At 38.5% G+C, this 27,476-nt stretch overlaps 1 protein-coding gene across 4 annotated transcripts in view; it reads right to left on the bottom strand.

Moving 5' to 3' along the window:
- Positions 1-4,899: 4,899 nt before the first annotated feature.
- Positions 4,900-27,476, bottom strand: part of LOC148879122 (2-oxoglutarate (2OG) and Fe(II)-dependent oxygenase superfamily protein) — a 42,550-nt gene continuing 19,973 nt past the window's right edge. For 2 of the 4 annotated variants that reach the window (XM_088960520.1, XM_088960523.1), the window contains 9 exons: positions 23,985-24,057; positions 23,667-23,783; positions 15,409-15,528; positions 15,239-15,257; positions 8,640-8,721; positions 8,138-8,466; positions 7,255-7,370; positions 7,015-7,108; positions 4,900-5,233 (listed from right to left, as the gene is read on the bottom strand). In XM_088960520.1, the coding sequence (XP_088816646.1) occupies positions 5,165-5,233; positions 7,015-7,108; positions 7,255-7,370; positions 8,138-8,466; positions 8,640-8,721; positions 15,239-15,257; positions 15,409-15,528; positions 23,667-23,783; positions 23,985-24,057 (1,019 nt within the window). In that variant the 3' untranslated portion in view covers positions 4,900-5,164. Of the gene's footprint in view, positions 5,234-7,014; positions 7,109-7,254; positions 7,371-8,132; positions 8,467-8,639; positions 8,722-15,238; positions 15,258-15,408; positions 15,529-23,666; positions 23,784-23,984; positions 24,058-27,476 lie in introns of all 4 variants that reach the window. The other 2 variants (XR_016104125.1, XM_088960521.1) reach the window with 2 other exon arrangements.

Below are 27,476 nucleotides of genomic sequence, written 5' to 3'. Positions count from 1 at the left end.
TACAATCTGTTGAGACCACTCAATCCTTCTATTGGATGAGAGAGAGAGAGAGAGAGTTGCTAAGCTGCTAAGAGATCACTTCAACAGAAAAATGGTGCAGCAGTTAAAGAAGAAATACTCAAAAAGTACCCAACAAATCAGTTTTTGAATAATGAATATTCAAAGGGGGATGAGAGAGAGAGAGAGATGCCTAGGGATTACAGAAAGGAAGGTAGGGTTGGGTATTCTAATTGGATATCCAAGCTTTTAGAAAGTATATGTAAGTTGCAGTGGTTAAGGTACAATACATGCCATTTGCCTGCTAAAAAAGACTGCATCTCTTTTTTATCACTGGTGTTGCACAAGCAGACAAACCAAAAGTTTCTCTTCTATCCTCCCCTTCTTAGCAAAGCAAGTTGTAGATGGCATCGCTCATTAAAGGGAATCTCATCTCATCTCATCTTATCAGTCACCACCCATGACCCAACCCCTCTTACCCTCTTCTTTACCTCTTTTTCCTCTTCCCCTTTCTTCCAAAACCTAATAATTACCCGACCCATTGCTTTTCCATGCTTTTTCCTCTTTGCCCCTTCGCTGCAGATCCCAATACGATACCTACATCCACCCTTTTACCCACTACTACCAGTACTGCTGGTGGTGTGGCTGTGTTTTTGTGCCACTGCCACCAAGGTCGGGTCCGGGTATACCCATAACCCATCCTCTTTAAAGTTGGAACCACTCAGACCCAGACCCAGAATCAACCGGGTTATAAAAACCGGATATCGGTCAAAACTCAAAAGGGCGGGTTCGGATCATCAGGAGCTACTGCGTGATGGATGGTGGATGCTTCATATGCTTGTTGGTGAGGGTGCGTGAGTGTGGTCAAAGAGAAGAATCCAAACTCTATGATAGAACTTTGAAGCGCACCGAGTGAATGAAAGATACAGAAGAAGTATTTGTAAAAGGATTTTTACCGTAGCCGGTAATGCACACCACACGGCTGCATTTTCTGCAGATCGAGGGGGTGCTGGTGCTGGTGCTGGTGCTGGTGGGTATAGACTATAGAAAGATGGTGGGTCCCTCACCTGCTGCTGCTGCTGCTAACTGCAGAGTCCAGAACTTGGTTCACAACTCAGATGTGTAGGTGTAGCAGATGATTCCCAAGCATGATCTCTGCTCAGGTCGGTTTCCTTTATGCTAGATTCCCTATTTCTTTCTTTATGTTGATAATATTTGGCATCCTACCCCAATTCCCAAAACATATTTGACCCCATCGCCTCTTAATATCATTTCTTGTCCCGACTGTAAGTGTTTAGATGGACATAGATAGAAAAATCTGATGAAGATGGGCTCCCCCAGTCCCCACCCACATCTCACATGAGAGGATCCCGGCCTTTGGACGTCAGATCAGAATCTACTTGGCTACCAATACCCACCTGGTATTATCGAATATAGTTCAGTTGGAGTTAAGCTGTGTAAGCTCATTCCACGTTGCCCCCTGGAAACAGAGAATTCTTGCCATCTATGGGCATGGGCATCTTGATTATACCTATGACCCATCTTTGTGAAATTTGCTGCCGACCAGTCTGGGATGCCTGCAACAAGAATATTGTTAGACCTTTTCAGTCCAATTGGGAATGGGTCCTAACTTCTAAACCTTCTTTTCTCTGGAACTGGGTGGGAAGATATATAATATAAACAGGGCAAGTTTCACAGCAGATTCATAGGGTGTTCCCTTTATCCTTTTGCTACTTTCTAAGAATTAATAACGGATATAAGATGGCAATGTGTTAAATAGTTACACCCTTAGTTCCAATCAGATTGATATATTTTTTGATATTTATTATAAATTAATAAAGTTCATAATTGATTCATGTCATTATGGTGTGTTTCTATGTAATAATCTTAAATTAGACACTGATGTGCTGCCAAATTGGTTGGGGTGTCTTATCTCAGCTATCAGGGTGAAACTTGAGGTACATGCAGTGTGGGTTTTTCTTGAAACCCTAAACCAAACCAAATTCCAATTTTGCCCTAGACTTTGGAGATAGATGGGCAAAACTAAAATATTACACCTGACCCCTAGACTCGATTATGGTACTACACTAGGTGTCGGATTGGACTGTCTTTGATATGCCAATCAATGAGATCCTTAAAGGGGGTCAAAACCTGGGTATGTTGGGACAGTCCAAGAATTCACCTGAGTGGGTGATCATAGTGAAAGGATCAGCCCCTTTGTTGGACAAAGTGAATGATCCGGGAATGCACTCTCTCTGATGGAAACCTAAACTATCGGGAGTTGATTTCAAATGTTGAGATTTGTTTTGCAATATATATATATATATATATATATATATATATATATATATATATATATATATATTATGATTTCAAAATGTTTTGCAAAAGGTTTTAATTCCTGTGATCCATGTGAGTAGATAGTGTAACACTGTTCCTTGTAGTCGAGGGAGAGGTCATCTCTTGTCGGGTAGTGTTTGATCATTATGGGCTGAGAGGTTAAGTATAAGACCATTGAGGGTAATACCTGATAAACTAATCTTGCATCTGTCCACAGTCCTTTGGTTTCCATAAGGTGGTTGGACCCAATGACCATTTAGTGTAAATGTTAAGCCCATTAAGAGCCCATGGTGAGAGACTCAAGGGTTCACTGTCTCCTATAGTGAATTCGGTCAAGCTTTGTAACAAAGGTTGGGCTGATCCCATGTGGCTGATGTGTAGATTAATGTTTGAGTCACACACCATACAAAGAGAGCCAACTGGGCAGCAAGTTAAGGGGTAAGTGAGCACATGAGCTTAATGAGCCTAAAGCACAATTTGAACTGGGCTTAAATTGTTAAGTAAAAAGAGGCAAGATCTAATTTATAATCTGGTTAGGATTAGCTAAAAGGATAAGATAAGTCTTATCCATTTAAGAGTCTAGATCTAAATATCAGATTTGGATCAAGAAACTCTCTCATAATTAGATTAAGAGGTTGATCCAAAGAAGACTTTAAATAGGAGGCAAAATTTGATTTATAATCTGATTAGGATTAGCTGAAAGGATAAGATAAGTCTTATCCATTTAAAAGTCAAGATCCAAATATCATATTTGGATAAAAAAACTCTCTCCTAATTAAATTAGGAGGCTAATCCAAAGAAGATTATAAATAGAGGGTTAATTCCTCAATTTTAAGACACACAACAATCTGTAGAATTCTCTCCCATTATTGCCATCCATACCCAGTTCGATCTCCTCTTGTGGAATTGATCAAGAAAGGTTCTTGATATCGTTTCTTGGTTGAAGAAATAATATGAAGTCGTGCTCACCAGCCCCTATTCGATTCTTGCTGAAGAATCCTGGTTCTTGCTGAAGAACCATCCTACTGATCCTGTTTCATCTCACATTATGTCATCTTCAATGGAAACGGGTTTTAGTTTTCTCCTTGGGTGTGAATACTTTCATTGGGAGTTACTACTACTTCGTATCAGGTATATCCCTCTCATCTCTTTTAATTTCAGATTTGGTCCGGTTCTGGGTTCAAAATTAATCATTGAAAATGTTGTTTTCTAAAATAGGAAACGCAATTCCCAGATGGAAGAGATAAATTTTTGAAATTTCGCACAACCTTCCTACAGGATTGGACCATCCATATGATGAATCTCTCATCCCTTCAAAATGAAATGAACCCCTAGGGTTTACGAAACTTAGTGCTAAATGCTTGAATTGATGATTGAGCTTTCTTTATACGTAAGTACAAAGAGTTGTTGGAGACATTACCTTTTTTTTCTTTCCATCGGTTAGGGGCGGCCCTTTTCTTGGAAGGGCCGAGGAATACTCATCAGAGCCCAAGCGGCAAGCGCCAGAATGGCAAACTGTTGTCTTCTGATCTTTGACTAGGAATTCAATTAAAGATGAAGAAATTGGTGGTTGAAGAATCAGATGCAAAGCCGATTATTTGGCATGTACGGGGCCACCATAGATTCGTTTTCACAGTCCACATGAATGCATCAATCTGTCCTCACGAAGTACAAGACCCATATTAACTGGATTATAGCTCACAAGCTCAATCATTGAATTGGATGGGACCGGTATATATTAATGGCCCAGATCCCATTGGTCAGATATAAGCTGGTCGCCTGGTCCCATACTTACATTAACAAAAGCTTTAACTAATATGGCCCTGACCATCTAATTACGAATCCAGGGCCCAAAATGGTGTTTTAACCATGAACCAAGTGGGTATTAGTTGCAGGGCTATTGAGTGCACATGCAATGATGCAAAGCTGAAAGTTACTCGATAAGCACCTTTATGTGTTTTCTTATGTAACTCAGCAAATCAGAATAGTGGGCCGAACCCAAGGCCATCACTATGATTAGGCCATTGATATACGCGGTACTGCCAAGCCTTAAAAAGGCAAAAACAGGCCCGATTGGAAACTTACCATATCAGACAAAGCTAAGGAGCAAATTTTGTCCTTTTATACGTGGAAGATGGAAAATCTGCAAGTATATGAATAAACTAAAAAGAAAAAAAAAAAAAAGAACCAACTTTCATCAAAATAATTACACAAATCGGGATGAGTGGATTATGGGCCATGGACGTATGGTTACAGTACGTTGACGGAAAGTTGTTAAGGAATTTTGTACAAGTCTCAATCAAACCAAATACAGCCTAAAGATTAGTTTTGAATTTTGGAATTATCCTCATTGAAAGTCCCTACGGATCGAGAGGCAAGGGCATGTTGTAATATGTTGTCTATTAAGTTCGCCTATGTAGAATAATAAATAATTAAATAAATAAACCATTTTATAATGTTCCTTAAATCATTTCTCTTATTTTCTATATAATTTTGCTTATAGTTCATACTATTGCACCAATCAAATAGTGAAGAACAACTTCGAGAAGAAACTGCACCATATGGCAAATATTAGACTGTAGATCATCTCCTTGGATATCTAAAGTCGACAATCATTTATATTCTCCTCCATGTGTATATTACAAGACTTGATCTCAGACTAACAAGGGAAAAAAAATATCGTCAAAAGACTGAAAATTAGCTATGGATATTTCAGCGGCAACTATCGAGATTCGAGAACATAACGATCTTTACAAAAATTTAAATAAGTAAAAAAAAACCCGACAACCAGGATAGTTTCACAAGTAGTGCACATGGTTAAGATACCTCACCGAACTGGTAGCTTGCATCCATCATAAGTCACTCCCAAGTAGAGATCCAACACATTTCTGAATGCCTGTAACACAGCACAAAGACCATTATTTGCATGTCAAATCTCCATATACAATCAGAGCTTCACAGAGGCTTCCCGGATCCTAGACAATATTTATTAAACAAGTAAACCCATGCAATGCATGGATTGAATAGAATTTTGGTTAGGTGTGAATTGGCAAATTTGGGTTTCGACATCAGTTTGCATCCAGGCCAGGGTCAATGTGTAAGTTTAGTCTTGGGTTGGCTCTTAACTTGACCCAATCCATCTAATTTAATGTTAATAGGAAAATTAGAGATTTAATGGGGAGGGGAAATTTTACAAACATAAATTATTTGGGGGTGAGAAGAGAGTTTTAACATTTTTTGGCGAGGATGTCTATGTGAGATCTGTGAGTCTGTGGCAAGAGGACCCTTAAGGTTGGATCCCATGTTCTATATTTAAGGTCGGGTTGGCTCTTAACCTGACCCAAACCCATCTAATTTATACCCCTGCATTATTAAGAGAGCCAAAGAAGGGATTTAATAGGGAAGAGATGGTACAAACATTAACCATTGGGGGGAGGGGTTTTAAGAATGATTTTATTAGAGAAAATTCATACCTAAGAGGTTTTTATTATAATTCCCTATATCTTTATAATTTAATTTTAAAATAAATAACCATGTGTGAAAAATGAGAAGTAGAAGATGTGTGTGAGCTCTGTGGTGAGAGGACCCCTCACCTCCTCTCTTTCCTCTTCTAAGATAGATACAGATTCTGCAGCTTCAAAAATTAACATGTTCCATCTTTTTTCGTTGCAAAGCTGAGGAAACCTTATTTTCATCAGCATATTCTCAAGCGAGTTATAGGTAATTGCGGACAAATATGGAATTATGGATGCAATAACAACAGCAGGAATTGTAGTGACAGTTATAAATCCAGTCCAACTTGACCCAGTCTAACCGCAGGAACTAGGAATTGGCTTTTCTACAGGTCCAGTACAAATTAAAAAAAACAATGGTAACAAAACAACGCTAGAAAAAAGCCTGGGGAGATGGACATATAGACAAGCACCAAGAGAAATTAGAAAGCTAGCAAATAAGGTTGTCCTCATTTATATGGGTTAATAGGTTAGTAAATGGTTTGGCTGATGCTCTAGCCAAACAAGGGGTTTCCAGGGAACAATTGTATCGGGCTTCATTGATTGATAGCTGAGGGTGGGACTGGCTCTGTGGGAGCTGAAGGTTGCACAAATTTACCATTACTGATAAAAAAAATAATAATAATAAAGCAAGCAAATATGCACCAAAATCCCTGGTATTAGGAAAATCAGGAAACAACTCCCAACCATCCCTGTACTCACCCACAAAGTGCTCTGTGGACTGACACAAAACCACTACAATCTGAAGCTTAAACCATGTTTCTCTTCTCAAAGGGCCATACCCAAGGTTGGTACCTGCTATCTGGGTTCTTGGGAGGGATGGACTGGATATGGTCATATGGACCTAACCCTTGACATTTTCTTGCACAAGGTAGATGCTCTGAGACGCACCATACAATGGCCCCTGGATGGCTCCCATCTCAAAGGTTTAAATTATATTCCCAGGGTGTTCAAATCATAGATCCACAAATTTATAAAGAGCCTCTGGTGACAATTGCTATTAAGTTGTCATTATGTGAAAAGTGTAGCTCAAAACTATCAGGATGTATTCTATATTAACAATGTATAATATTCCTCAAAACCAAGATGTGTATGGGTGTTGGTAATTGTGTTGAACCTTTGACCCTATTGTAGATTGTTCAATGAACTAGGATTGACCAATTACCTGGTGCGCAAATGATTCTTTCCCATTAAGAATTGCATTCATTGCAGCAAACTGGTCATCAAATACACCATAAAATGCTTGATAGAACTTGTTCCTGGCAGAAAACAATGAACAAGGAAGCTGCTGAGTGGATTCACATGAACCAGGCCCATTTTCTGGCCCGTTGATCCATATATCCCAAGTGAGAATTTTGCAGACAAAATTAAAAGAAAAGCAGTTGGTATGTGGGTTAAAATATACTGTTCTTCTTTTGTGATCTGCTTGTCCATGTCATCAAATTTCTGGGTAAGAACTTCTGCCCCCACTGGTGAAAGCATGTGCAGTATTAGAGCTTCCAAGGTTCTTGGGAAATTGTGCTGAAAAGAGCAATAAAAGGTATTGACTTGAAAAAGTAATGCATTTCTGAAGGCTGTGGAAAATAATAATGATATTGTGCACAACAAACAAGAAATTCATCCATTTCTTCAAACATGACTTTCAAATAAAAGTTGTTTTCAATGAAAAAGAATTAACTGTTATTGATCAAAAAATAAAATTATCAACAAGATATAAAGATCTTAGATAGGAGAAGAAAATGCAAGAAATAGCCACCAAACTCGTAATTCAGCATTATATCATGGAATGGAAGTTACTGTTTCATTGCCCCCCATAAATATTGAGTGGAAAAATCAAATCCAGACTAATGAAATTGAATCTTGAAGATTGATAGGGCCCATCCTGAGAAAATGTTGGCAACCAAAACATAAGGTATTTCATGGTAGTTCAGTAATTTCATAATCCTGTCTAATTATAACAAATACCCCTTGCAATAACCCTGGTCAAGATGTTAACTACATTCTGATTGATTCATCAAGAAAGGCACAGGAAAATCTTCAAATGAAGAATCAAAGGTCAAATAAAACATGTTATCACATTTCTCTTGTTAAAATATACAGAATAAGCTCAAATTTGTAACATAAAATGCCCATTCTTTGTAAAATAAGAATGGGTAGGAACAGAAAACTATCAAAATCATCATGATATGATGATGTTAGGGGGAAAAAGAAGATAATTTCCAGCACTAAGACAAAACAGTTTCACTTGAAGAAAGAACTATAGCCATAAAAGAGGATGTTAACCTTACCACCATGACCATAAGGATGTTGTGAAGCATGAGTGGCTCAAGAGGCCAAAGGATGTTAGCGATCGGATCATCCTCCAAGTTAAATTTATCAGCTGTCACAATCTTCTGGTGTCCAATTTCTTTCATACTAACTCCAGAGTTGTCAGAAGCAGAATCCACTGGGTGGTTTTGACCAGCAAGTTCAACACTGTCATGAACCAGAGATACAAGTTCATGAAGTGCCTGTAGTGCAAGAGGCTCCAGCTGGTTCAACATCGTTACCTCCCTTTGGCTCTTCTCTTTTAAGTCCTTGCTTTCAGACTGCTTATCCAAATGGTAATCAAAATTCCCTAAGAACAGAGTAGAAGCTGCCTTAGCTCTTTCAAAAGAGTTAAGAACTTATTATGCCTAGTGCAAAGATAAGTATTTTGCAGTTATTAGCAGTAAAAATATTAAGATAACTAATAGAACAAGGAATTATCAAAAAAAAAAAAAAAAAAAACTAATAGTATAAGAAAATGACCTGCTTCCCCATTACTAGGCTGCTCAAGCATATGGTTTTCAGGCTTCCAGTGACCAACTGAACTCCTATGCAACATTCGATTCTGCTCTATTTACCCAACTTTTTCATATGAGCAAAAAGTTAAATGACAGAAAAAATAAGCAATTGATAAAGAATGAGTTCTAGACCACATTCAATACAATCAGAGGATAGGGAATCATATTTTCTTTTGGAAGAACTTGTAGTGACTTGTAGTGCAGGGACAATTCATTGATCTTAGCTTATCCTGTTCTTTTCAATATAGCCACCAAGAAGAATGCAACCAGTCAGCAGTATTATTAATGTCAGGGTTAAGGTGTAGTATGGGTTCCCAGGTTCAGGAGAAGTATCATTGATTGGGAAAGGGTGTCTTCTGCTGCTCTTTTTGAGTTAAAAAAGATGCAACATTTGGTTAAGGATTCCAGATTCCGTAGTGGATAGCTCAGGCATATTTATAGTCAGATCTTGGAGGGAATTATAAACTCATCATTTCCATGGAAAAGAATCTGGAAAGCCCATGTACCATCCAAAGTATCCTTTATGTGCAATGTTATTTTGGGATTTGAATAGGATTCTCACTTTGGATCATCTAATTAAGGAGACTATCATGATAACATTGCTGCTTGTGTGGATTAGAGAAAGAATCCATGAAACATGCTTTAATTCATAGCAAGGTCTCTATGTAATCTGGTCATTCTTCCTTGAAACTTTTGAGGTGCTATCCCTGAAAATCTTTCAAATTTGTTGGGCCTCATTGTTGGTGGAAAGCTTATTGTGAAAATAAAATTCTACGGAATTTGCTGCTTTAACCCTATGCTGTTATGGAAAGAAAGAAATAGAGGGATATTTGAAAAGAAAAGCATTGGAGATCACCAAAGGATAGGGATAAGTTGTGGGCTAAGGTAGTGGTAAGCATTCATGAGCTTGCAGAGGATGGTTGGGATGCTATAGTATCAACCAAGGTGACAAGAGCTTCCCCATAGAAGGCTATGCATGCTACTCTTCCTTCTTTTCTACCATTCATTAGGTATGGTTTGTCCTCTAGAAACCTTATCAAGTCTTGGGATGGGTAATGTTCCTTTGAAAGAAAAATTCCCATCTTTTTTTGCCCTGTCAAGGTATAAAAATGAGACTATTCATGCTGGAGTATCAACCAGGGTGACAAGAGCTTCTCCATAGAAGGCTATGGATGCTATTCTTCCTTCTTTTCTACCATTCATTAGGTATGGTTTGTCCTCTAGAAACCTTATCAAGCTTTGGGAATGGGTAATGTTCCTTTGAAAGAAAAATTCCCATCTTTTTTTGCCCTGTCAAGGTATAAAAATGAGACTACTCCCTAATAAAATCATTTTGAGAAACTCTCTGTGTATATCTTTTGTGCTCTCTAATCTCTAATAAAATCATTCATTATTCATCAGAAAAAAATGAGACTATCCCCTCTTCTTGTTCCATCTAACTCCAGAACTAGGTTTGATTGGGATCTGGGGTTCAGAAGGGGACCAAGGGATTTGAAACTAAATAATGTCCTGGTTTTGCTTCATAATGTTGAAGGGGTTTTCTTGGATCCCTCCATTTCTGATAGTCGAATTTGGACCCTCTCCCCCACCAGTACCTTCTCCTGTTCCTCCTTCAAGGCTTTGATTCAACCCTCTAATAGTCTGGGGTAACCCTTTCCTGGGTTTGTAGTAAACCAATCCCCACCCCCACCCCCCAAGGACTGGAGGCTTTTGTTGGGAAGTCTTCCTGAAAAGAATAAATACTTGTGATTTGCTCCAAAGAAAAAGACCCAATTGGTGCCTTTCCCTGAACTGGTGTGTTCTTTGTAAGGCTAATGGAGAAACTTGCTATCACTTATGAATCTCCTACCCCTTGTAAACTCTGTTTAGGAATGGTTTTTCCTGTTGTTTGGGCATAGGTGGAATCCCCCACCTAATGTGCAAAGTTTGTTTGTATCTACATTTTTTAGTTGGCCAAAGACAAGGGGAAGAACAGTGTGGAGATGCTTAAGGGATGCCGTCAGTAAGTCGATTTGAATTTGAATCGTATCAGTAAGTTGAATCTTCGGATCTGATCTGATCCGACTTGTTTTCTTTAAAAATTAATAAATTATTAAAAGAAAAATAAAATATACTAATTTAAATAAAGTAAAAAACAAAAAATAAAAGTATTTTTTAATTATTTTCATAATATCTATACATGTTATAAAAAAATAAATAATATAACAAAGTTATAAAAATATAATATAAAAAATATATTTATAAATAAATAAATAACATATATATGTATTATATATATTTACATTTATATATATATAATATATATCGGATCGGATCTTCTCGAATTGGATAGGGGTGATCCGAATCCAATCCGATTCTGATCGGATCCTATTATCCTATCCGAAGACCCGAACAGGGGTGATCCGAATTCAACCAAATTGGATCAGATCGGATCATTATCCAATCCATTTGCACCCCTAGCTGTCAATTGGACCACATTTGGGAGGAAAGGAATCTAAGACTATTCTCAAATAAGGAAAGAAGCATATATGCAGTTATTGAAACAATTATTGATAGGGTGGTTCAATGGGTCAAATCCTTGGAGCTTTTTGCCAATTTTCAACAAAGGACATTATGAGAAAGTGCAAGGAAGTGGCATGCTCTGCTTGGCTTAAGTCTGTCACAAACCCCTCTTGGTCTCCACCAGATAGTGGTTTCATTAAATTGAATTTTGATGGGAGCAGTGCAGGGAATCCATGTCCTTCAGGAATTGAAGATGTTTTCAGAAATGAGGAAGGCAGAATTATCGGATTATTTTCAGGGCCAACTGGTGTAGGGATTTTTTAGGGGTTGAGATAATGGCCTTAAATGGAAGGAGTGCAAAGGGCAAAGAATATGAACTGCAATAAACTGATTATAAGAGGTGACTCAAAGTTGGTGGTGGGATAGCTGCAAAAGGAAGAAGCTGGACTCTGGAATTACAGAAGTGAAAGGAGGAAATTCAAGTGACTGACACAAAACATGGATGTGAGACTTATATGATTTACAAGAACTGCCAATGCCTTTGCTGATATTCTAGCTAAACAAGGGGTGAGTAGGAATAAACTGTTTTGGGGGCTCAATTATAACACTTAATTTGTTGAGAGTTAAGAAAGTTTAGCTCTCATCTCTTATAATATGTTTTATTTTTTAATGAAAGCTGCTGTTAATGATCAAAAAACAAGGAAAATCTTTCCAGTTGAAGCAATTATTGGAAAGATTAACAGCATGATAATGTGAGCAGATGCTCCGAAGGATTTTGGAGTGAATCAAACTCATTTTAGGGGTCAACGGAATCAGGTTTTCTTTGACTCATATGAGGCTATTTTGTTGATATTTTTAAACTTCATCATTTCTGGACATAGGGTGGTATCATTTTTGAGGGAACCTCTACTTTTTTTTCCAGTAATGAAATAAAAAAATAAAACTCTGAATCTAAGATTCCAGATACAATACTAAACCTTAGCATGAGGAACTAGGACATGACCTATGGGACTATGGGAGAACTAGTACCAAATGGCAACTACTGTCATGTGATGCAGGTATATTGCAGGCCACTCCTTAATCCAAGACACAAAATAGGAAAAGGAAAATATTGACTTGATTGTTTATTCAATTAATGACAGTGCCAATTGGATTGATTAGGTCAGAAGTCTTTCTTATCCTTAGGTTGCATTTGGAAATTTGGTCAAAAGGGAGAGAGAAAATGCCATACTCTAGCTTCATTTGTACGTTTAAATGCCTTGCTAATTTAAAAAGTTGGGGGGGGGGGGGGGGGATGAGAATGGTGGTTATGGAGAGAGAGAGAGAGAGATTAAAGTTGAAAAAACAATCTGACTTCTTTTTATAAAGAACATAGTTGTCAAGGTGTCTAGGCGATTCTGGGGCAACAGTGAGGCACCTAGGCACTAGGCAATAAAAAATTTATAATATTGGCTAGTTCCTTAGTTTTATATACAATTCAGCATGCACATTAAGTGAAAAATACCAATCCGCTTTATTACAAGCATTCAATTTCCGTTAAAAAGGTGGAAAATTATTTAAGAGAGCAATTTCATATCAATTAGCAACTAAAGAAGATTATTTACTTTATATGATAAAAATTCAAGATAGAAAGTAAAATAGAAAAAGAAAATGTTAGATAGTGTATGCCCTTAGCTCCAATCAGATTGATGTACATAAAATATTATTAGTGAATGAACAAAGCACATTATTGTTTCATGTTCTAATCGGTATGTTTTCTATGAATTACTCCTTAAACTGGACACTTACAAGACTCGTGTTAGTTTAGAATGCTCTCAACCATTGGATAGACTTGGGGAGTTTATCTTGATAAATCTAACACAGGTGTGTTGCTGAACTGGTGGAATAGCTTGTCTCAACTGCTAGGGTTAAACCCCAAGCACATCTAGTGGGTATTTTGAAGAAACATTGAACTCAGATCAATTTCCAATCATGCCCCGAACCTTGGAGATAGATGGGCAAAACTAAAAAGTTGCACTTAACCCCAGACTTGATTATGATACTGCACTAGGTATTAGATTGAGCTACCTTTGATGTGCCAACCAATGAGATCCATCAAGGGTCAAATACCTGGGCATGTTGGGGCAATTTGGGAAATTACTTGAGTGGGTGATCATAGTGATAGCATCGACCCCTTTGTCAAACAAAGTGAATATCAAGCTTTACACTCTTTTTGATGGAAACCTAAATTGTCAATAGTGGATTTCAATTGTATTTGAAATCTGATTTACAAAACGTATCTATATGTTATATTACTATTTTATGAAAAAGGCTTGCAAAAGGTTTTAATTCCGGGATCCATCCGAGCAAAGAATGTGACATTGTTTTACAGTCAAGGAAGAGATCCTTCCCTATAGGTAGTGTTCTAATGATTATGGGCTAAGATGTTAGGTGTAAGAGACCATTACAGGGTTGATTACTTGATGGACTTTATCTTACATAAGTTCATTATCCTTGGGTTTTCATAGAGTGGCTGAATCCAATGATCATTTGTGTAAATGTTGGGCCCAAATTGAGCCTAAGTTGATTGGGTCAGGGGTTCACTGCCCTGAGCAAGGAATTTGGAACCTCTTCCAAAGGTAGGACCGAACCTTTATTGACTTGTGCAAGACCTTTGTGGCCATACAACACCTTAGGACATGAACCATTAGAGAAAATGGGCCTAAAGCCCACTACTAATATGATTTGTTAAGTAATCACATGACAACTTGACTTGGGTTGAAAATGGACCCGGATCTAGGTATGGAACAACTATCCTCTTAACACGACAATGTTTATCAACTAAAGATAGAGTCCTGATCCAAATTTGATTTGGATCAACTCCTAATTAGATTAGGAGAGTGCTCTATGTAAAGGAGAAAGAGGGGAGAGTCCAATTCAATTAATTCTCTCCACTCTCTTGTTCTTTCCTATTCTCCGTTGCCTCCCAAAAACCCTAATTTGACCTAGCATTGTGAGGGACTGATTTCTATCAGTCGTCCACTATGTTTTTGCAAGAAAAAATCAAGGCATATTAGGTTCACAAAGCCAATTCGATCCAAGCAAGTTGGAGAACAGTTTTTGCTGAAACAGTGTTGTTGAATTGGCTTCACATACACATTGCGCCATCTTCAATTGGAAGCCCATTTTGGGAATTGGGTGTGAACTACCACTCTGAGAGTTGTGCTTTGTGGTCTCCGTATCATGTATGATCAATTTTAATTTGAGTTTCAAATCAGGTCCAATTCAGTGCAAGATCGATCCAGAAATTTCAGATTTCAAAATTACCGGGAAATCGGTTCCCAAGTTGGGTTAGAAACTTTTTGTAAATTCAACCAGCCACCAAACCTAGTTCAGCCATGTCAAACCTGATTTCTAACCATTCCAACAAAAAAGGCATAACACTGAGTTCAGCAAGCCCTAGGGAGTGTCTAGGTTAGTGACTCAAAGGAAACAACAGAGGCCCAAATACCAAAAATTTCCTAGTTCTTCCAAAGAGCCACTCCAAGTCACAATTCTGCATTACGAAGTTTATTAAAAGATTGTCAGATGCAGAAATTTTTCTGGGTACATTTCCAAGAAGATCTGCATTTCTTGTTACTAAGAGAAGTATATTTATTTGGAAATCATGAATAGTACAGTGTTAACATTGTAAAGCCTACTAACCAAAAAAGGGAATATAGACTTATTCAACTTTTGTAGGTGACTATTAGTCAACCATCAAAATTTATTTGGATTATTAGACTACTATTCAATTTCAACTAGTTAACTAGTTTTCTCAACAAGCACTACAAGGCTCCAATTCAAACAAGTTTTAAATCAAAAGCTAAATTTGTTGGAATTGATAAAACCATTTTGATTAAAAGTGCATTTGTGGAAATTAATCACCATGATTCTTTGACAGAAAAAAAATTACAAAACGTATGTGGTTATCATTTTGAAACAATTAAAAATTATCAAAATAATGTTTAAACTGTAAACCCAATGATTGAAAGCAAGCATGGTTCCCTATAAAATAGCGGATATAATTAAGATTATGCATACCATTTCTTTGTCAACCAATCTTCTCCATAGATCAATGATTTGATGAATAAATGACGTGAAATGGAAACAAAATAAGAGTCAATTATCTATAAATAAATATAATCATGGCAAACAAAAATAGGTGGCTTTACGAAAAGCAAGCAGGAAACAATTTGAAGAAAAAAGAGAACCTTCTTAATATTCTCCGCAAATAATATGAATCCATGTGTTCTAACATGTTAGACATCATGTTGGACCGCCACCAGAAGTTCACAGCAATGGTTAACTTATCACTATTCACTTGATGGAACCTACAGCAATTAGCAAACCATATTACATACACTGCTTAAACAATGCCTGATGAAAGTTAAATATAACATAATGTATAAAATGAATTAGTATTTTACCTAGTAGGAAAAAAAATAGAGTTAATTTAAGGAAAGCATTACTCAATAACAAAAATGGAGAAAATGGGCAGGAAAGAGTGCGTGCTCCTAATGCTATTAGTGAAATAAAGTACTAGATCGGTGGTGTACAGAGGAATTGGTCTGCAGTTGCCCTCACTTCCTCTAGGAAGCCTAGAGTTCAAGTAACTTGGACTCCGCCGATGGAGGGCTTTGTTAAGCTGAACTTTGACGGGAGTGGTCAGGGTAACCCAGGACCGTCTGGGATTGGTGGTGTACTGAGAAATGAGATCATCAACATCATTGCCCTTTTTTCAGGACTGGTGGGAATAGGAGACTCTGTGAGGGCTGAACTCCTAACTGCGGCACAGGGGATACAGATTGCTTATCAGCTTGGAGTGCAGAACTTAATAATTGAAGGAGATTCCAAGGTGGTAGTAGGATAGTTGGCTGACCCGGGTACTGTCACTTGGGACTTTAAGGATATTTTAAAAAATGTTAAATGGCTATTGAGGGACATGACAGTTAGATTTCAGTGGATGGGTAGATCGGCTAATGCTTTGGCTGATTATCTTGCTAAACAAGGGTCTACTCAGGTCTCCTTGTATTGGGCTTCTCTGTAATTTTCTTTGTCCTTTGATATGTTTATTAACTAAAGGGTTGACGGTATCCTCCATCTCCCCTCCTTGAAGGGGAGGTAGCATCTCGTGCCCCTCCCTAAAATGTACTATCTTTGGCTATGAATTAATATATCTTACAATTCACTGATAAAAAAAAATAAAGTATTGGATTGTAACTGGCTCTCTGGGCAGTTTTAGAGGCAATACATGCTTTTTGAAGGTTCCTTTGGTTTGGTGCATTGCAGGAGATTTCAGTACGGGAAGTTCCTCATTTGGGAAGAAAGCAGCACAAGGGTGAGTGCAGGAATGAGGGGATTTGGAGAACTTGTGGACAAAAAGATTTATGTTTATGTGGTCAAACAACCAGGGTTCTCCAACCTTACGGTTTATGAAGATTCTGCAACCACTCACTCACAGTCCCTTGTTTAGCCAACGTGTCAGCTAAACCATTAGCTGATCTCCTTGTCCATTTGAAGCACGCACCGATCTCCCTTGTTATGTTGAGGATTTCCCTTATGGGCTGTCTATAAATCCAGGCTCCCAACTTACTAGATTGCAGCCACTCAATCAACAATTTGGAGTCTCCCTCTATCTCAATTTGGTGTAACCCCAATTGTTTGGCATATCTTACACCTTGAAGCAAGGCCATCACCTCCGCTCTCAATGAGTCCCCCACTCCTATTGGTCCTGAAAACAAAGCTACAATTCTGCCATTTTCATCTCTGAATACTCCTATACCTGAAGGGCCCGGGTTACCTCTTGAACTCCCATCGAAGTTCAATTTCACTCTTTGTTGTGTTGGCGGGAACCACAATTCCTGCACAATAGGTTTCATGGAAGGTGTAGATGCCACCACTTCCCAATTCCTGTAAATGTCTTCAGCTGAGAAGTCTTTAAACAAATCCAAAGTTTTCAACCATTGAATAGTCATAATAATTATCCTTTCTACAATTGCCTCCTTGGATTTCTCCACTCCTTTAAAGATTCTATTGTTTCCTTTCTTCCCATGGCTCTCCACATTAATCTTTCACGTCTCTTCGGTTGCTTGGAAAAGCTTGGGTCAAAAAGGCTTGCCACACGTGGGGGTGGTGTCCACCTACAACCAAAGATAGAAGAGAACCAGGCCCAAATAAAGCACACAAATAGACAAGAAATTAATAGGTGTGTGATCGTCTCACAGATTTGTACATGAATGCTAAATTTGCAATACTTGATAATTTGATATAATCAATCTTGGTTTGTTTAATGTTGCTTGCACTAATTTATGCATCTAAATTAATTGTTCTTCTTTCAACAAAAATCCCATTATTTATATAGCATAGAAGATATCAGTGAAAGTTGCAATTTAAAACTAAAGTTTAGTGGCCGAGTCCCCAAATCCTATATTTTTCTTCAGGCTGGCCAAGTCCAATGTCTCATGCCCACATCAGATTCTGAAATTCCAACCAGTATCTATGTCTATGTAACACAGTTTTTTTTTTTTTTGATGAATGTGTCTATGTAACACGGTTGGCATTCTCAGCATAGGATCATGTGCATTACATGCAGGACATGGGGACGATCAAAGCATCCCAACAACTTTTTGGCTCTAAGAACATGCGGTTAGAAGTCCCAAATTTCCTAAACCTGATTGCTAATTGCTTCAACATGGGAACTGAGAATGTTTTTCTTTCAAAACCTCACAATCGACCATCCACCAAATTTCAAACCCAAAATACTCATTTTACCCTCCTACAGAGAAGATTCCAAATTGACCACTCTCATTGGCCACAATTATCCTAATTCAAGATCTTCATTGCAACACAACTTCTAAGACCCTAAAACCTTACCATTACTTTTCTAAACCTCCCAGTCAACCATCCACTAAATTTCAAACCCAAAATACCCATTCTACCCCTCCTACAGAAAATTCTGAATCATCCACTCTCGTCGGTAGTAGTTATCCTAATTCAAGATCTTCATCATAGCACCGCCCCCAAAATATCTGAACCTCACCATCACCCTCCTAAACCTCTCGATCTATCACCCACCATATCTTATACCCAAAATACCAGTTTTACCCTTTCATTAAAAAGATTCCAATTCGATGGATCTCTCACTCGTTATCCTCAAAATCACAAGTTCTCACCCCGACACACACCCCAAGACTGTCAAACCCCATTGTCACCTTCTTTGGACCCCTTACAACCCCCATGTCAAATTTTATTGAAAACTCCCCTGTTTTGCCCCTTCATTAAGTGAGATTCCAATTCATGTGATCTCATTAACCGAAACACTTAACAATCAATTTCCCTTGGATCCCACAACACCTTCTACCCTCTCCAAATGACTCGACTCCGCCTAAGTATCCTTTTGTAAAAATTTTGTGTGAAAATGCCCCTCCTACCCATGTCAAAATTCAAGATTCCATTTCCTTGAATCCTATTGGTTCCCCTAGAGCCTAGGGCAAACAATAGCCATGTGGGTTTAAATTCCCACCCTAAGATTTCCACGGAAAAGCCTCATTCAATCTTGGACGTCCATTGCTTTTTTACCCCTTTCTTACTTCTAAAAAAACCATTTTTAAGTCCTTCCCTTAAATTTTTCAAAAAAACCCTTTTGAATCTTGGTCATCCAAAAAGCCCATGTCTTTTTAAATTCCACAAAATTATGCCCCAAGTCCTCCCCCATAAACCCTCTACCTTCTAGAAATTGCAAAAAAGGCCTCCCAACACTTGCCACCACCCTAGCCCTTAGATTTCCATAACATAAACCTTTTTGAATTTCAGCTATAGGATGGGGATGCCCTCTTTTCAAAACCCTAGGGTGCACCCAGCCGTTTTTGGAAGTATTCAACGCCCCCCCCCCCACTTGACCCCTCTTTATAAAGGAAGCCCTTCCCTTCCTTTTTAGACTCTTACACTAAAAAGTAAACAAGAGAGACCCCCCCTCCTAATCCATTCAAACCTAGCAAGGTAAGACATTCTTCTTGACTCTCCCCATTCGAATTAGCCTAGGAAAAACGTCCATAACATCTCTACCTCTCCTCTTCTACCAAAGTTTCCCTCTTCTTCCCCCCACATCCTTCATTGTTGAGCCTCCTTTCCCCAACCAAAATCCACCATTCCTCTAGCCTTTTATTCTTGTACACCAAAATTAAAAATAAATAAATAAATACATATGTTCTTCTCCAAGATTTTGGCCAGCCATTGAAGGATGAAGAAGAATATGGAAAGATTGAAGCCCAAAAGTGAGAACAAAGAAGGGGAAAGAAGGAGAAAGAAGAGAAGCAAGGTAGGAATGTTTTACAACACTTTTTTGGGAGTTTGTTGAGCCAACAAGATAGAAATTCATCTCTCCCACCATCTCTCCTAGTCTTGGATTGAACAACACCTTCAACCTCCCTTGAGGTGTTTGGAAGAAAGCCACATTCAAAGGTATGCAACTGAAACTATTTTGCTTATGATTCTTACTTGCTTTCTTTCCCCATGGTCAAATTTCTATGCCTCCCTCTCCCTTTCTTCTAATATCTTCCAATGGTATAGGATAGTGTGGAAGTTTCTCTCTCAATATGGAGTTTTTTTTTTCTTTGCTTTTGATTAGATTTCTACCATGGCTGATTGTGACTTGTTTTCTTTCTCATTGGTTACACCTAATATGTTCTAATTATATGGTATAATGTAAGAATTCATCCTTCAATATGTGTCTCTTTCTTTAGGAATGCTTCATGTCTCTCTTCTCTTAATTTTCTTTGTGATCTCCCTCTAGCATGTATTTCTATGTGCATAATTCTAGTTTGCATTCGCTAGACTTCGTGGCCAATTTTTGCTTCATATCATGTTGTCCCCTAGTTATTTGATCTCTCTCTTTCTAGCATGCTTTCATTGTTTCCTCTCTTGTATGTGGTTTGAAAAGTCTTTTTTTCTATGAACTTGTTTTCTCATACTTTGAATCCCCTAGTGGAATGTGATGATTGGAAATTGACTCTCTACGAACACCTATGAGTAGGAAGCCTAGAAGGGGATAAAAAAAAAGAATCGGGAGGAGATCTCCAAATTGCTTTGCTTCCCTTTAGGGATTCCAATAGAGGTGTCACTTGTGGAAAATTTGTTTGGATAAAAAAGAGAGGGATGGGAGATCCCTACCTCACTTTGCTCCAAGGGGAGATTTCAAAAGAGCATAAAAGATAATTCCAATATATTGCAATTCGCTATGCAAGCAAACTCCAAGGGGAGGGTTTTTTCTTTAATAATTAATTGGGGAACGGTATCGCACATGAATCAAGGGAGAGGGGTGCTTAACACCTTCCCTCTCCCTCCCATTTGATACCTAGAAAGGTCACTTGGGCATGAGAGTCTTTGTTTTTTAGTATTTTTTAGCGCAGGAGGCCCATCACTCCCATGTCTTTCAATAGATAGGTGGGTGCTCACAATGAGTACAAGTCTTAAACCTTGAATGAGAACTAAAATATCTGCTTATTACCAAAACCTACAGACCCCGAGTAACCAAGCATTATGCTTTCCCATCATCTATTAACAGTATCCATATGCCTGATGCACCTGATTGCCTAGATTGCAAGCATCAAAATTTAATTTCATTCTACCTGTTTCTAGAGTCCACCATTCCACTGTTCTTTTCAGTCTTGAAATAGAAAACTTGCAATGGCATGCCAAACCTTCAATAGCCCATTCATCATGATTCCTTTGAATTCATCATATATCAAATCAAAGCCAAATGTGCAATTCTTTTTTTGAGAAAGGGTAAGGTATTTTTGTTAGAAACCAGAACAAGAGATTACAAAGGAACACCAAAAGAAGAGCCACATACAAGACCCATAACCCCAGACTAAATTACAATTCTGACAAACGTCTTGTCCTCAGCTGGACCTCAAGCACCAAGGTCTGAAGTCCTTTTGCAGCCGCAGTCCAAGAAACTAGCTTTGCTAAAAGTACAAGAAATTAAACACTCTGCATCCTTAGTACTATTTTGGAATATCCTTCTATTTCTTTCCACCCAGATGGTACTAATCACTACTGCAGGAACAGACCTCCACACACTCTTTGCCAGCTTGGACAGGTCATGGAGCTCCCAGCACCATAACAGGTCCACCACAGAATTCGGCGTGACCCAAGATAAGCCCAAGGAGGATAAAAAATGTCCCCAAATAGCAGAAGAAACAGGACAATGGATGAACAAGTGGTTGTTGTCCTCTTCTACTTGGCCACACCCACACACAGCAGGTCTTGAATCTGTACACCTCTTCTAACCAGGTTCTTTTTAGTTAGGCACATGTCCGACACTGCAGCCCAAACCAAAGCATTTACTTTAGAAGGGGGTATCGGATTCCAGATTTTAGCAGCAGGAACATCAGCTTGACTTCCTTCTGTTAATTTTCTAGCCAAAGGCTTGACTGAAAATAACCCATCCACACTCCAACTCCAGGTCATCTGCCAACAGATCAAGAGACTGATTGGATAGCAATTCAAACAGCTCTACCACTTGATCAATTTCCCAATCTTGAAAGTGTTCTAAAGGATGGATCTCCAGGAGATGCTGTTGTCTCTCACTTTACAGCAATCAGCCACCACCACATTCTGATTCTCTGCAATTTGGTACAACTGGGGGAATAACTCTGCTAACGGCCTACTGTTACACCAGTTGTCCTTCTAGAAACTAGTCTTTGACCATTTCCTAACTTTGGAGATAAGCCTCTACTTAGAAATGGATGAGTTTCCATAATTTTCTTCCATAATGATCCCAAAGAAGGCAAATGGGATATAGTTACCTAATCACCTGTCTGTGTCATATTTGGCTGCTATTAATTTCATCCACGAGCTTTCTCTTTCTTTTCCAAATCTCCAATCCACTTCCCAAAAAGGACCCTGTTAAAAATCTTCATTTTCCTGCCCCCAGGCCTCCTTTCTCCTTTGGAGCTCAGACTTGGTCCCAATTAACCAAATGGATCTTTTTTCCCTCCTCCCACCCCCTCCATAGGAAGTCCCTCTATAACTTTTCTATTCTTTGAGCCACTTTGGCTGGAATTGGGAACAAAGAGAGGTAGCAAGAAGGTAGGTTAGAGAGGGAACTCTTTAGGAGAGTGATTCTGTCTCCCAAGGATAGATATTTAGCTTTCCAAGAGGCAAGTTTCCTTTCTAAACGCTCCACCACAGGGTCCCACACTAAAGAGGAGGTGCACTTAGCTCCCAGAAGAAGCCCTAGGTAAATAACAGGCAGAAAGCCAATCTGACAAGCTAGCACCTCTGCTAGATCTTCTAAATTCTCTACCCTTCCCACTTGAATTAATCTACTTTTTGACCAATTTACTTTCAAACCCGACATTACTTCAAACCAACTCCGAACCCCTAACAGCACTTCCAGCAGATCCACATCTGCATCAATGAAGCAAAGTGTGCCATCTGCAATTTGTAACAGTTGTACCTTCTCCACCCCAAAAGTGGCCTCAAACCCTTTCCACAGGCCCACTTCCCCTACTCGGTTAACAAAGATAGCTAGAATTTCCATCAACAAATGAAAAGAAGAGGGAAAGAGGATCCCCTTGTCTTAAACCTCTGAAACTTTTAAAGAAACTCACCAATAGCCCATTCACTAGCACTGAAAATTTCGGAGATGCAATACAGACCTTGATCCAGTTTCTCCATTTTTGGCCGAAATTCATTCTTTCCAGAACAAAATCCAAAAAATTCCAGTTAACATGATCATAGGCCTTTTCCAAGTCTAGTTTACTTAACATCCCTGGCCTACCCTTCCTTTTTCTTGAATCTATCAGCTCATTTTCCACCAATACACTGTCTAACATTTGCCTACCCAGCACAAAAGCAAATTGATGTTTGGCTATCACGGTATTTAGGACCTTCTTTAGCCTTTCTGCTAGAATCATAGCCAGAATCTTGTAGAAACTATTCAGTAAACTAATTGGTCTGAAGTCCTTGATGATTGTTGCACCTTCCACCTTTGCAGTTCTCACTATGATTAAGTCTATTAAAGAATGAATTGGTTTGTTCTTTATTCTCAAAAAAATATTGCATTCATTTCTTCCCATAGACACCGCAAAGTAGTTGTCCTCACACAATGCTATAAACTAATCATGAAGTGCTAGTCTCAATACATCAGATTCCTCCTAGCACCTCCTATAGCCAATGAATTGGCTAACTCATTTGCTGATCTCCACACTCAATAGAACAAGAAAGCCAAAAGTCTAGCCTCTCTTATATGATGCCAAAGAAACCAGGGCCTCCCCTCTATGGCTCACCCAACTAATCACCATATCTGCAACCTTATTTTTCACTTCCAGAATATGCACTGGGGTTTTAAGTTTTATGCAGTTACCCACACTTCATCAAATTAGACAGAAGAACATGACCTGAATGACCACAACAATAAATGTATTGTGCAAAAAGCTAAAAAGCATAAGAGCTAATAGCTTACCAGCCTTCAGGAATAAAAAGTGCATCACCTGCATGCAGAAAGACCTTTTGGGAGTACTCTGTTGAGTATTTTGCTCTTGAATGAATAAAAAAATCAGGGTTTTCTAGATCAACAGAACTGCCATAAGAAAATTGATACATCAGATTAAGAGCAATATAATAACATTAGAAATTTAAAAATTGTCGTGGTTTTCCATGACACTGAAGAAACTTCTTTTTTCCTTCTTAAGCTAGTTTACAATTAAGTAGACGAACAAACCAAAAAGGAATAGAAGTAGTTGAGACTTAACCATTATTCAGGGCCCGGAAAACAACATACCTATGGTTTGAGGCCTCTCCATATATGGACATTGGATATAACAATGAACTTGCAGAAGGGGGCCATAAAACCACTGAGATTCAAGGAAAAAAAAAAGAAAGTATATCATTTCTAATACTTGGAATTTTAAAACATGAAACCTAGAAATATAATATTGAGCATACTAATACAGAACAAATGACCATGTATGTGTAGGCTCATTAACTTCATGCTAAAAGTAAAGGGATGAGAGATCCATCCCATGGACGCCCAAAGATTGCGGAACAAATGGGCGAATTTTAAAAATTTTTCTCTCCCTTCAACTGGGAATCACATTCCCTATTTAGAAAATCATATTTTCAATGACCATTCTTGAACCTTAAACTGAACCAGATCTGAACCAAAAGGAATAGGAGAGAATTATACCTGATACGGAGAAGTGATATCTCCCAACGAAGGAGTTCACGCCCAAGGAAGGATCCAAAGACTGCTCCCACTGAAGATGGCGCAGTGCAGGATGGAGCAGAATCAGCAGTGTTCTTCCCCAAGAACTCTGTCCTTCGCAAGAATCAGTAGAATGGTACGTGAGCACAGCTTCCTTCTCAATCCTTTCTCAAAGAACTGATGTCAAGATCCAATCTTGACTTCTCTCACAACTGGAGATCGAACTGGCAAACAGGGCGACAAGAACAGGGAGGCGGCAAGAGAGTATTCGCAGGGTGCAGAATTCTCTCTTCTTGAATTCAGCACTAAAGAGGATCTGATGTATCTCATCCAAAGGCTGTCGCCCCCTCCTTTTTTTGTTAACTTAAAAGATCAGCTCCTAATCCCATTAGGAGTTGCTTATCCAAATCATATTTGGATAAGCCTTCTCTTCTAGTGATAAGGATAAACCCTTATCTTATCTGCAGATTAGATTAGCTTTCTCCTAATCCCATTAGGAGGTTTCTAGATCTGAATCACATTCAGATCTGGACTCTCTGAGTGGATAGGATTAAGACCCTATCCTATCTACTAATCCATCTCAGAATTCGCCCCTTTAATTAACTAAATAATTAGCCCAGTTCGAAATGGGCTTTAGGCCCATTAAGCTTATGTGCTCACTTAACCTTCCTAATTGCTGCCCAGTTGGGCTTCCTTGTATGGCGTGGGACCCAAACATTGATCTACACATCAGCCACATGGGTTCGGCCCAGCCTTTGTTACAAGGCCTAGTCGAATACAATGTTAAAGATAGTGCACCCCCTAAAACCCATCGAATGGGCTCTATGGGCCCAACACTTACCCTAAGTGGTCCCTGGGCCAAGCCACCTTGTAACACCCAGGGACTGTGGGCAGATGCAAGATTAGCCCATCAGGTATTATCCTCAATGGTCTTACACTTAACCTCTCAGCCCTTAATGATCATACACTGCCCGACAAGAGAGGACCTCTCCCTCGGCTGCAAGGAACAGTGTTGCACTCTCCACTTATATGGATCCCGAGAATTAAAACCTTTTTGCAAACATTTTAGAAACCATAATATATATACTTTTATATCTCATATAAAGTATACTTTGCAAAACTAATCTCAACGGTTGAAATCGATTGCCGGCAGTCTTGGTTTCCAACAGTGAGAGTGCATCCCTGATCATTACCTTTGTCCGACAAAGGGGCTGATCCTATCACTATGATCACCCACTCAGATAAATTCTCGGATTGTCCCAACATACCCAGGTTTTGACCCCCGCTAAGGATCTCACTGATTGATACATCAAAGACAGCCCGATCCGACACCTAGTGCAGTATCATAATCGAGTCTAGGGGTCGGGTGTAACTTTCCAGTTTTTCCCATCAATCTCCAAAGTCCAGGGCAATACTGGAAATCTGGTCCAGTTCAAATATTCAATTAATCCCACACTGTATGTACCTAGGGTCTCACCCCGGTAGCTGAGACAAGCCACCCCAACCGACTTGGTGGCACCACAGTGTCAGCCTTGTCAGGATAGGTCTCCCCAGACCGACCCACTGGCTGTGAACATTCTAAGCTAACATGAGTCTCAATAAGTGTCCAGTTTAAAGGTATTACACAGAAACATACCAAAGGAACATGCACTTTTATTCATTTACAATAAACTCATAAAGTACATCAATTTTGATTGAAGCTAAGGGCATACAAAACTGTCTAACAAAAAGTATCTTTTTAACTTGCCTACTGATAGAAAAGGGTGTCAACTCAAAACTTGAGAAATTAATCACTTCCATCCTAAATAGTCTTTCTAATTGGTCCTTGAAAAAACCAATGACAAAGATAAATAAATTTTCTAGGATAAGGATAGAATTGCCACTAATAACAGACCTAGAATTTCTATCAAGAAGAACACGTAATGACTGTTGTTTAACGCTAGAACCTTTTGCCTGTCCAAACTAACCTTTTTTTGGTGGTAACGATCAAAATGATATATTAAGATATAATGATAATACATTACATTCATATGGTCCCCCAACAAATATGTCTATGCTCAAACCTTAACATCAACCCCAATTCCCACTTCCACAAGAAGACTCATAGGAAACATTATTAGCTTCATAAATAACAGTTCAATTGAAAAAGATCATGATGATGATGATAACACTAACAAACAACAAGAATTTTTTTATGGATAAAATAGCAATAATAATTAATGTTTTGTTTGGAGAAGACCTAATTGGTAACTTTCACCCCATGTCTTTTTTTATGTGACGAAAACTGTGAGACTATATACCATTTAAGAGATGACAATGAGTCTCAAAATCTTCCCTGACAAGAAAAATTGCAGCAATTTCTTAGTCCCCCTCCACTAATGACTCGTGTAAATTGAAATTGTAACTACTGTAGCATTGGTAATTAAGACATTAGTGGAGTGTTGAGAAATAATTATGGTGAAATTATAGCCATATTTTCAGAACCTATCAGCAAAGGGGATCAACAAGAATGGAACTACTAGCAATTCTCCGAGGACTGATGCTAGGAAAAGAACTTAACTGCAAAAACATTGTAGTGGAAGGTGGTTCTAGATTTATTGGTGGGCAAGTGAGCAGCAAAACTGCAGTCTTGGAAATTGACAGCATCGGAATTTAATGAAGGAAGTGAGATGGTCGGTTAAGGAATTAAGGGAAACTTTCACATGAGTCCTTAGATCCGCCAATAGTTTGGCTGATGCATTGGCATGACAAGGTGTGACCAAAAACCAGCCGTTTTGAGAGGTCTTGACCCGGATTTTGATTGTATGTAAGTTGGACTGCTAGAACCTAAAGTTAGGCAGCAAAGGATAGCCTAGTATACCTTTGGGGATGTGTGGCATAAAATATTATTATTTAACTCCTTTAACAAAACTAATAAGTGTGCACATGCTTTGCACGTGGCAATTCTAGATGATGATAATGATAGTAATGTATCCAAAATTTTCTATAAACTTTATGTATTTTATGTTTTTTGTTTTATATTTTTTATTATTAATCAGATGCAGATTGCAAAATCCAAATCTGGTTACA

This window comes from Nelumbo lutea, chromosome 1 (assembly GCF_056320005.1).
Source record: "Nelumbo lutea isolate HS-2025 chromosome 1, American lotus-T2T, whole genome shotgun sequence".
NCBI lineage: Eukaryota > Viridiplantae > Streptophyta > Magnoliopsida > Proteales > Nelumbonaceae > Nelumbo > Nelumbo lutea.
This window is presented reverse-complemented; position numbering and strand designations above follow the sequence as displayed.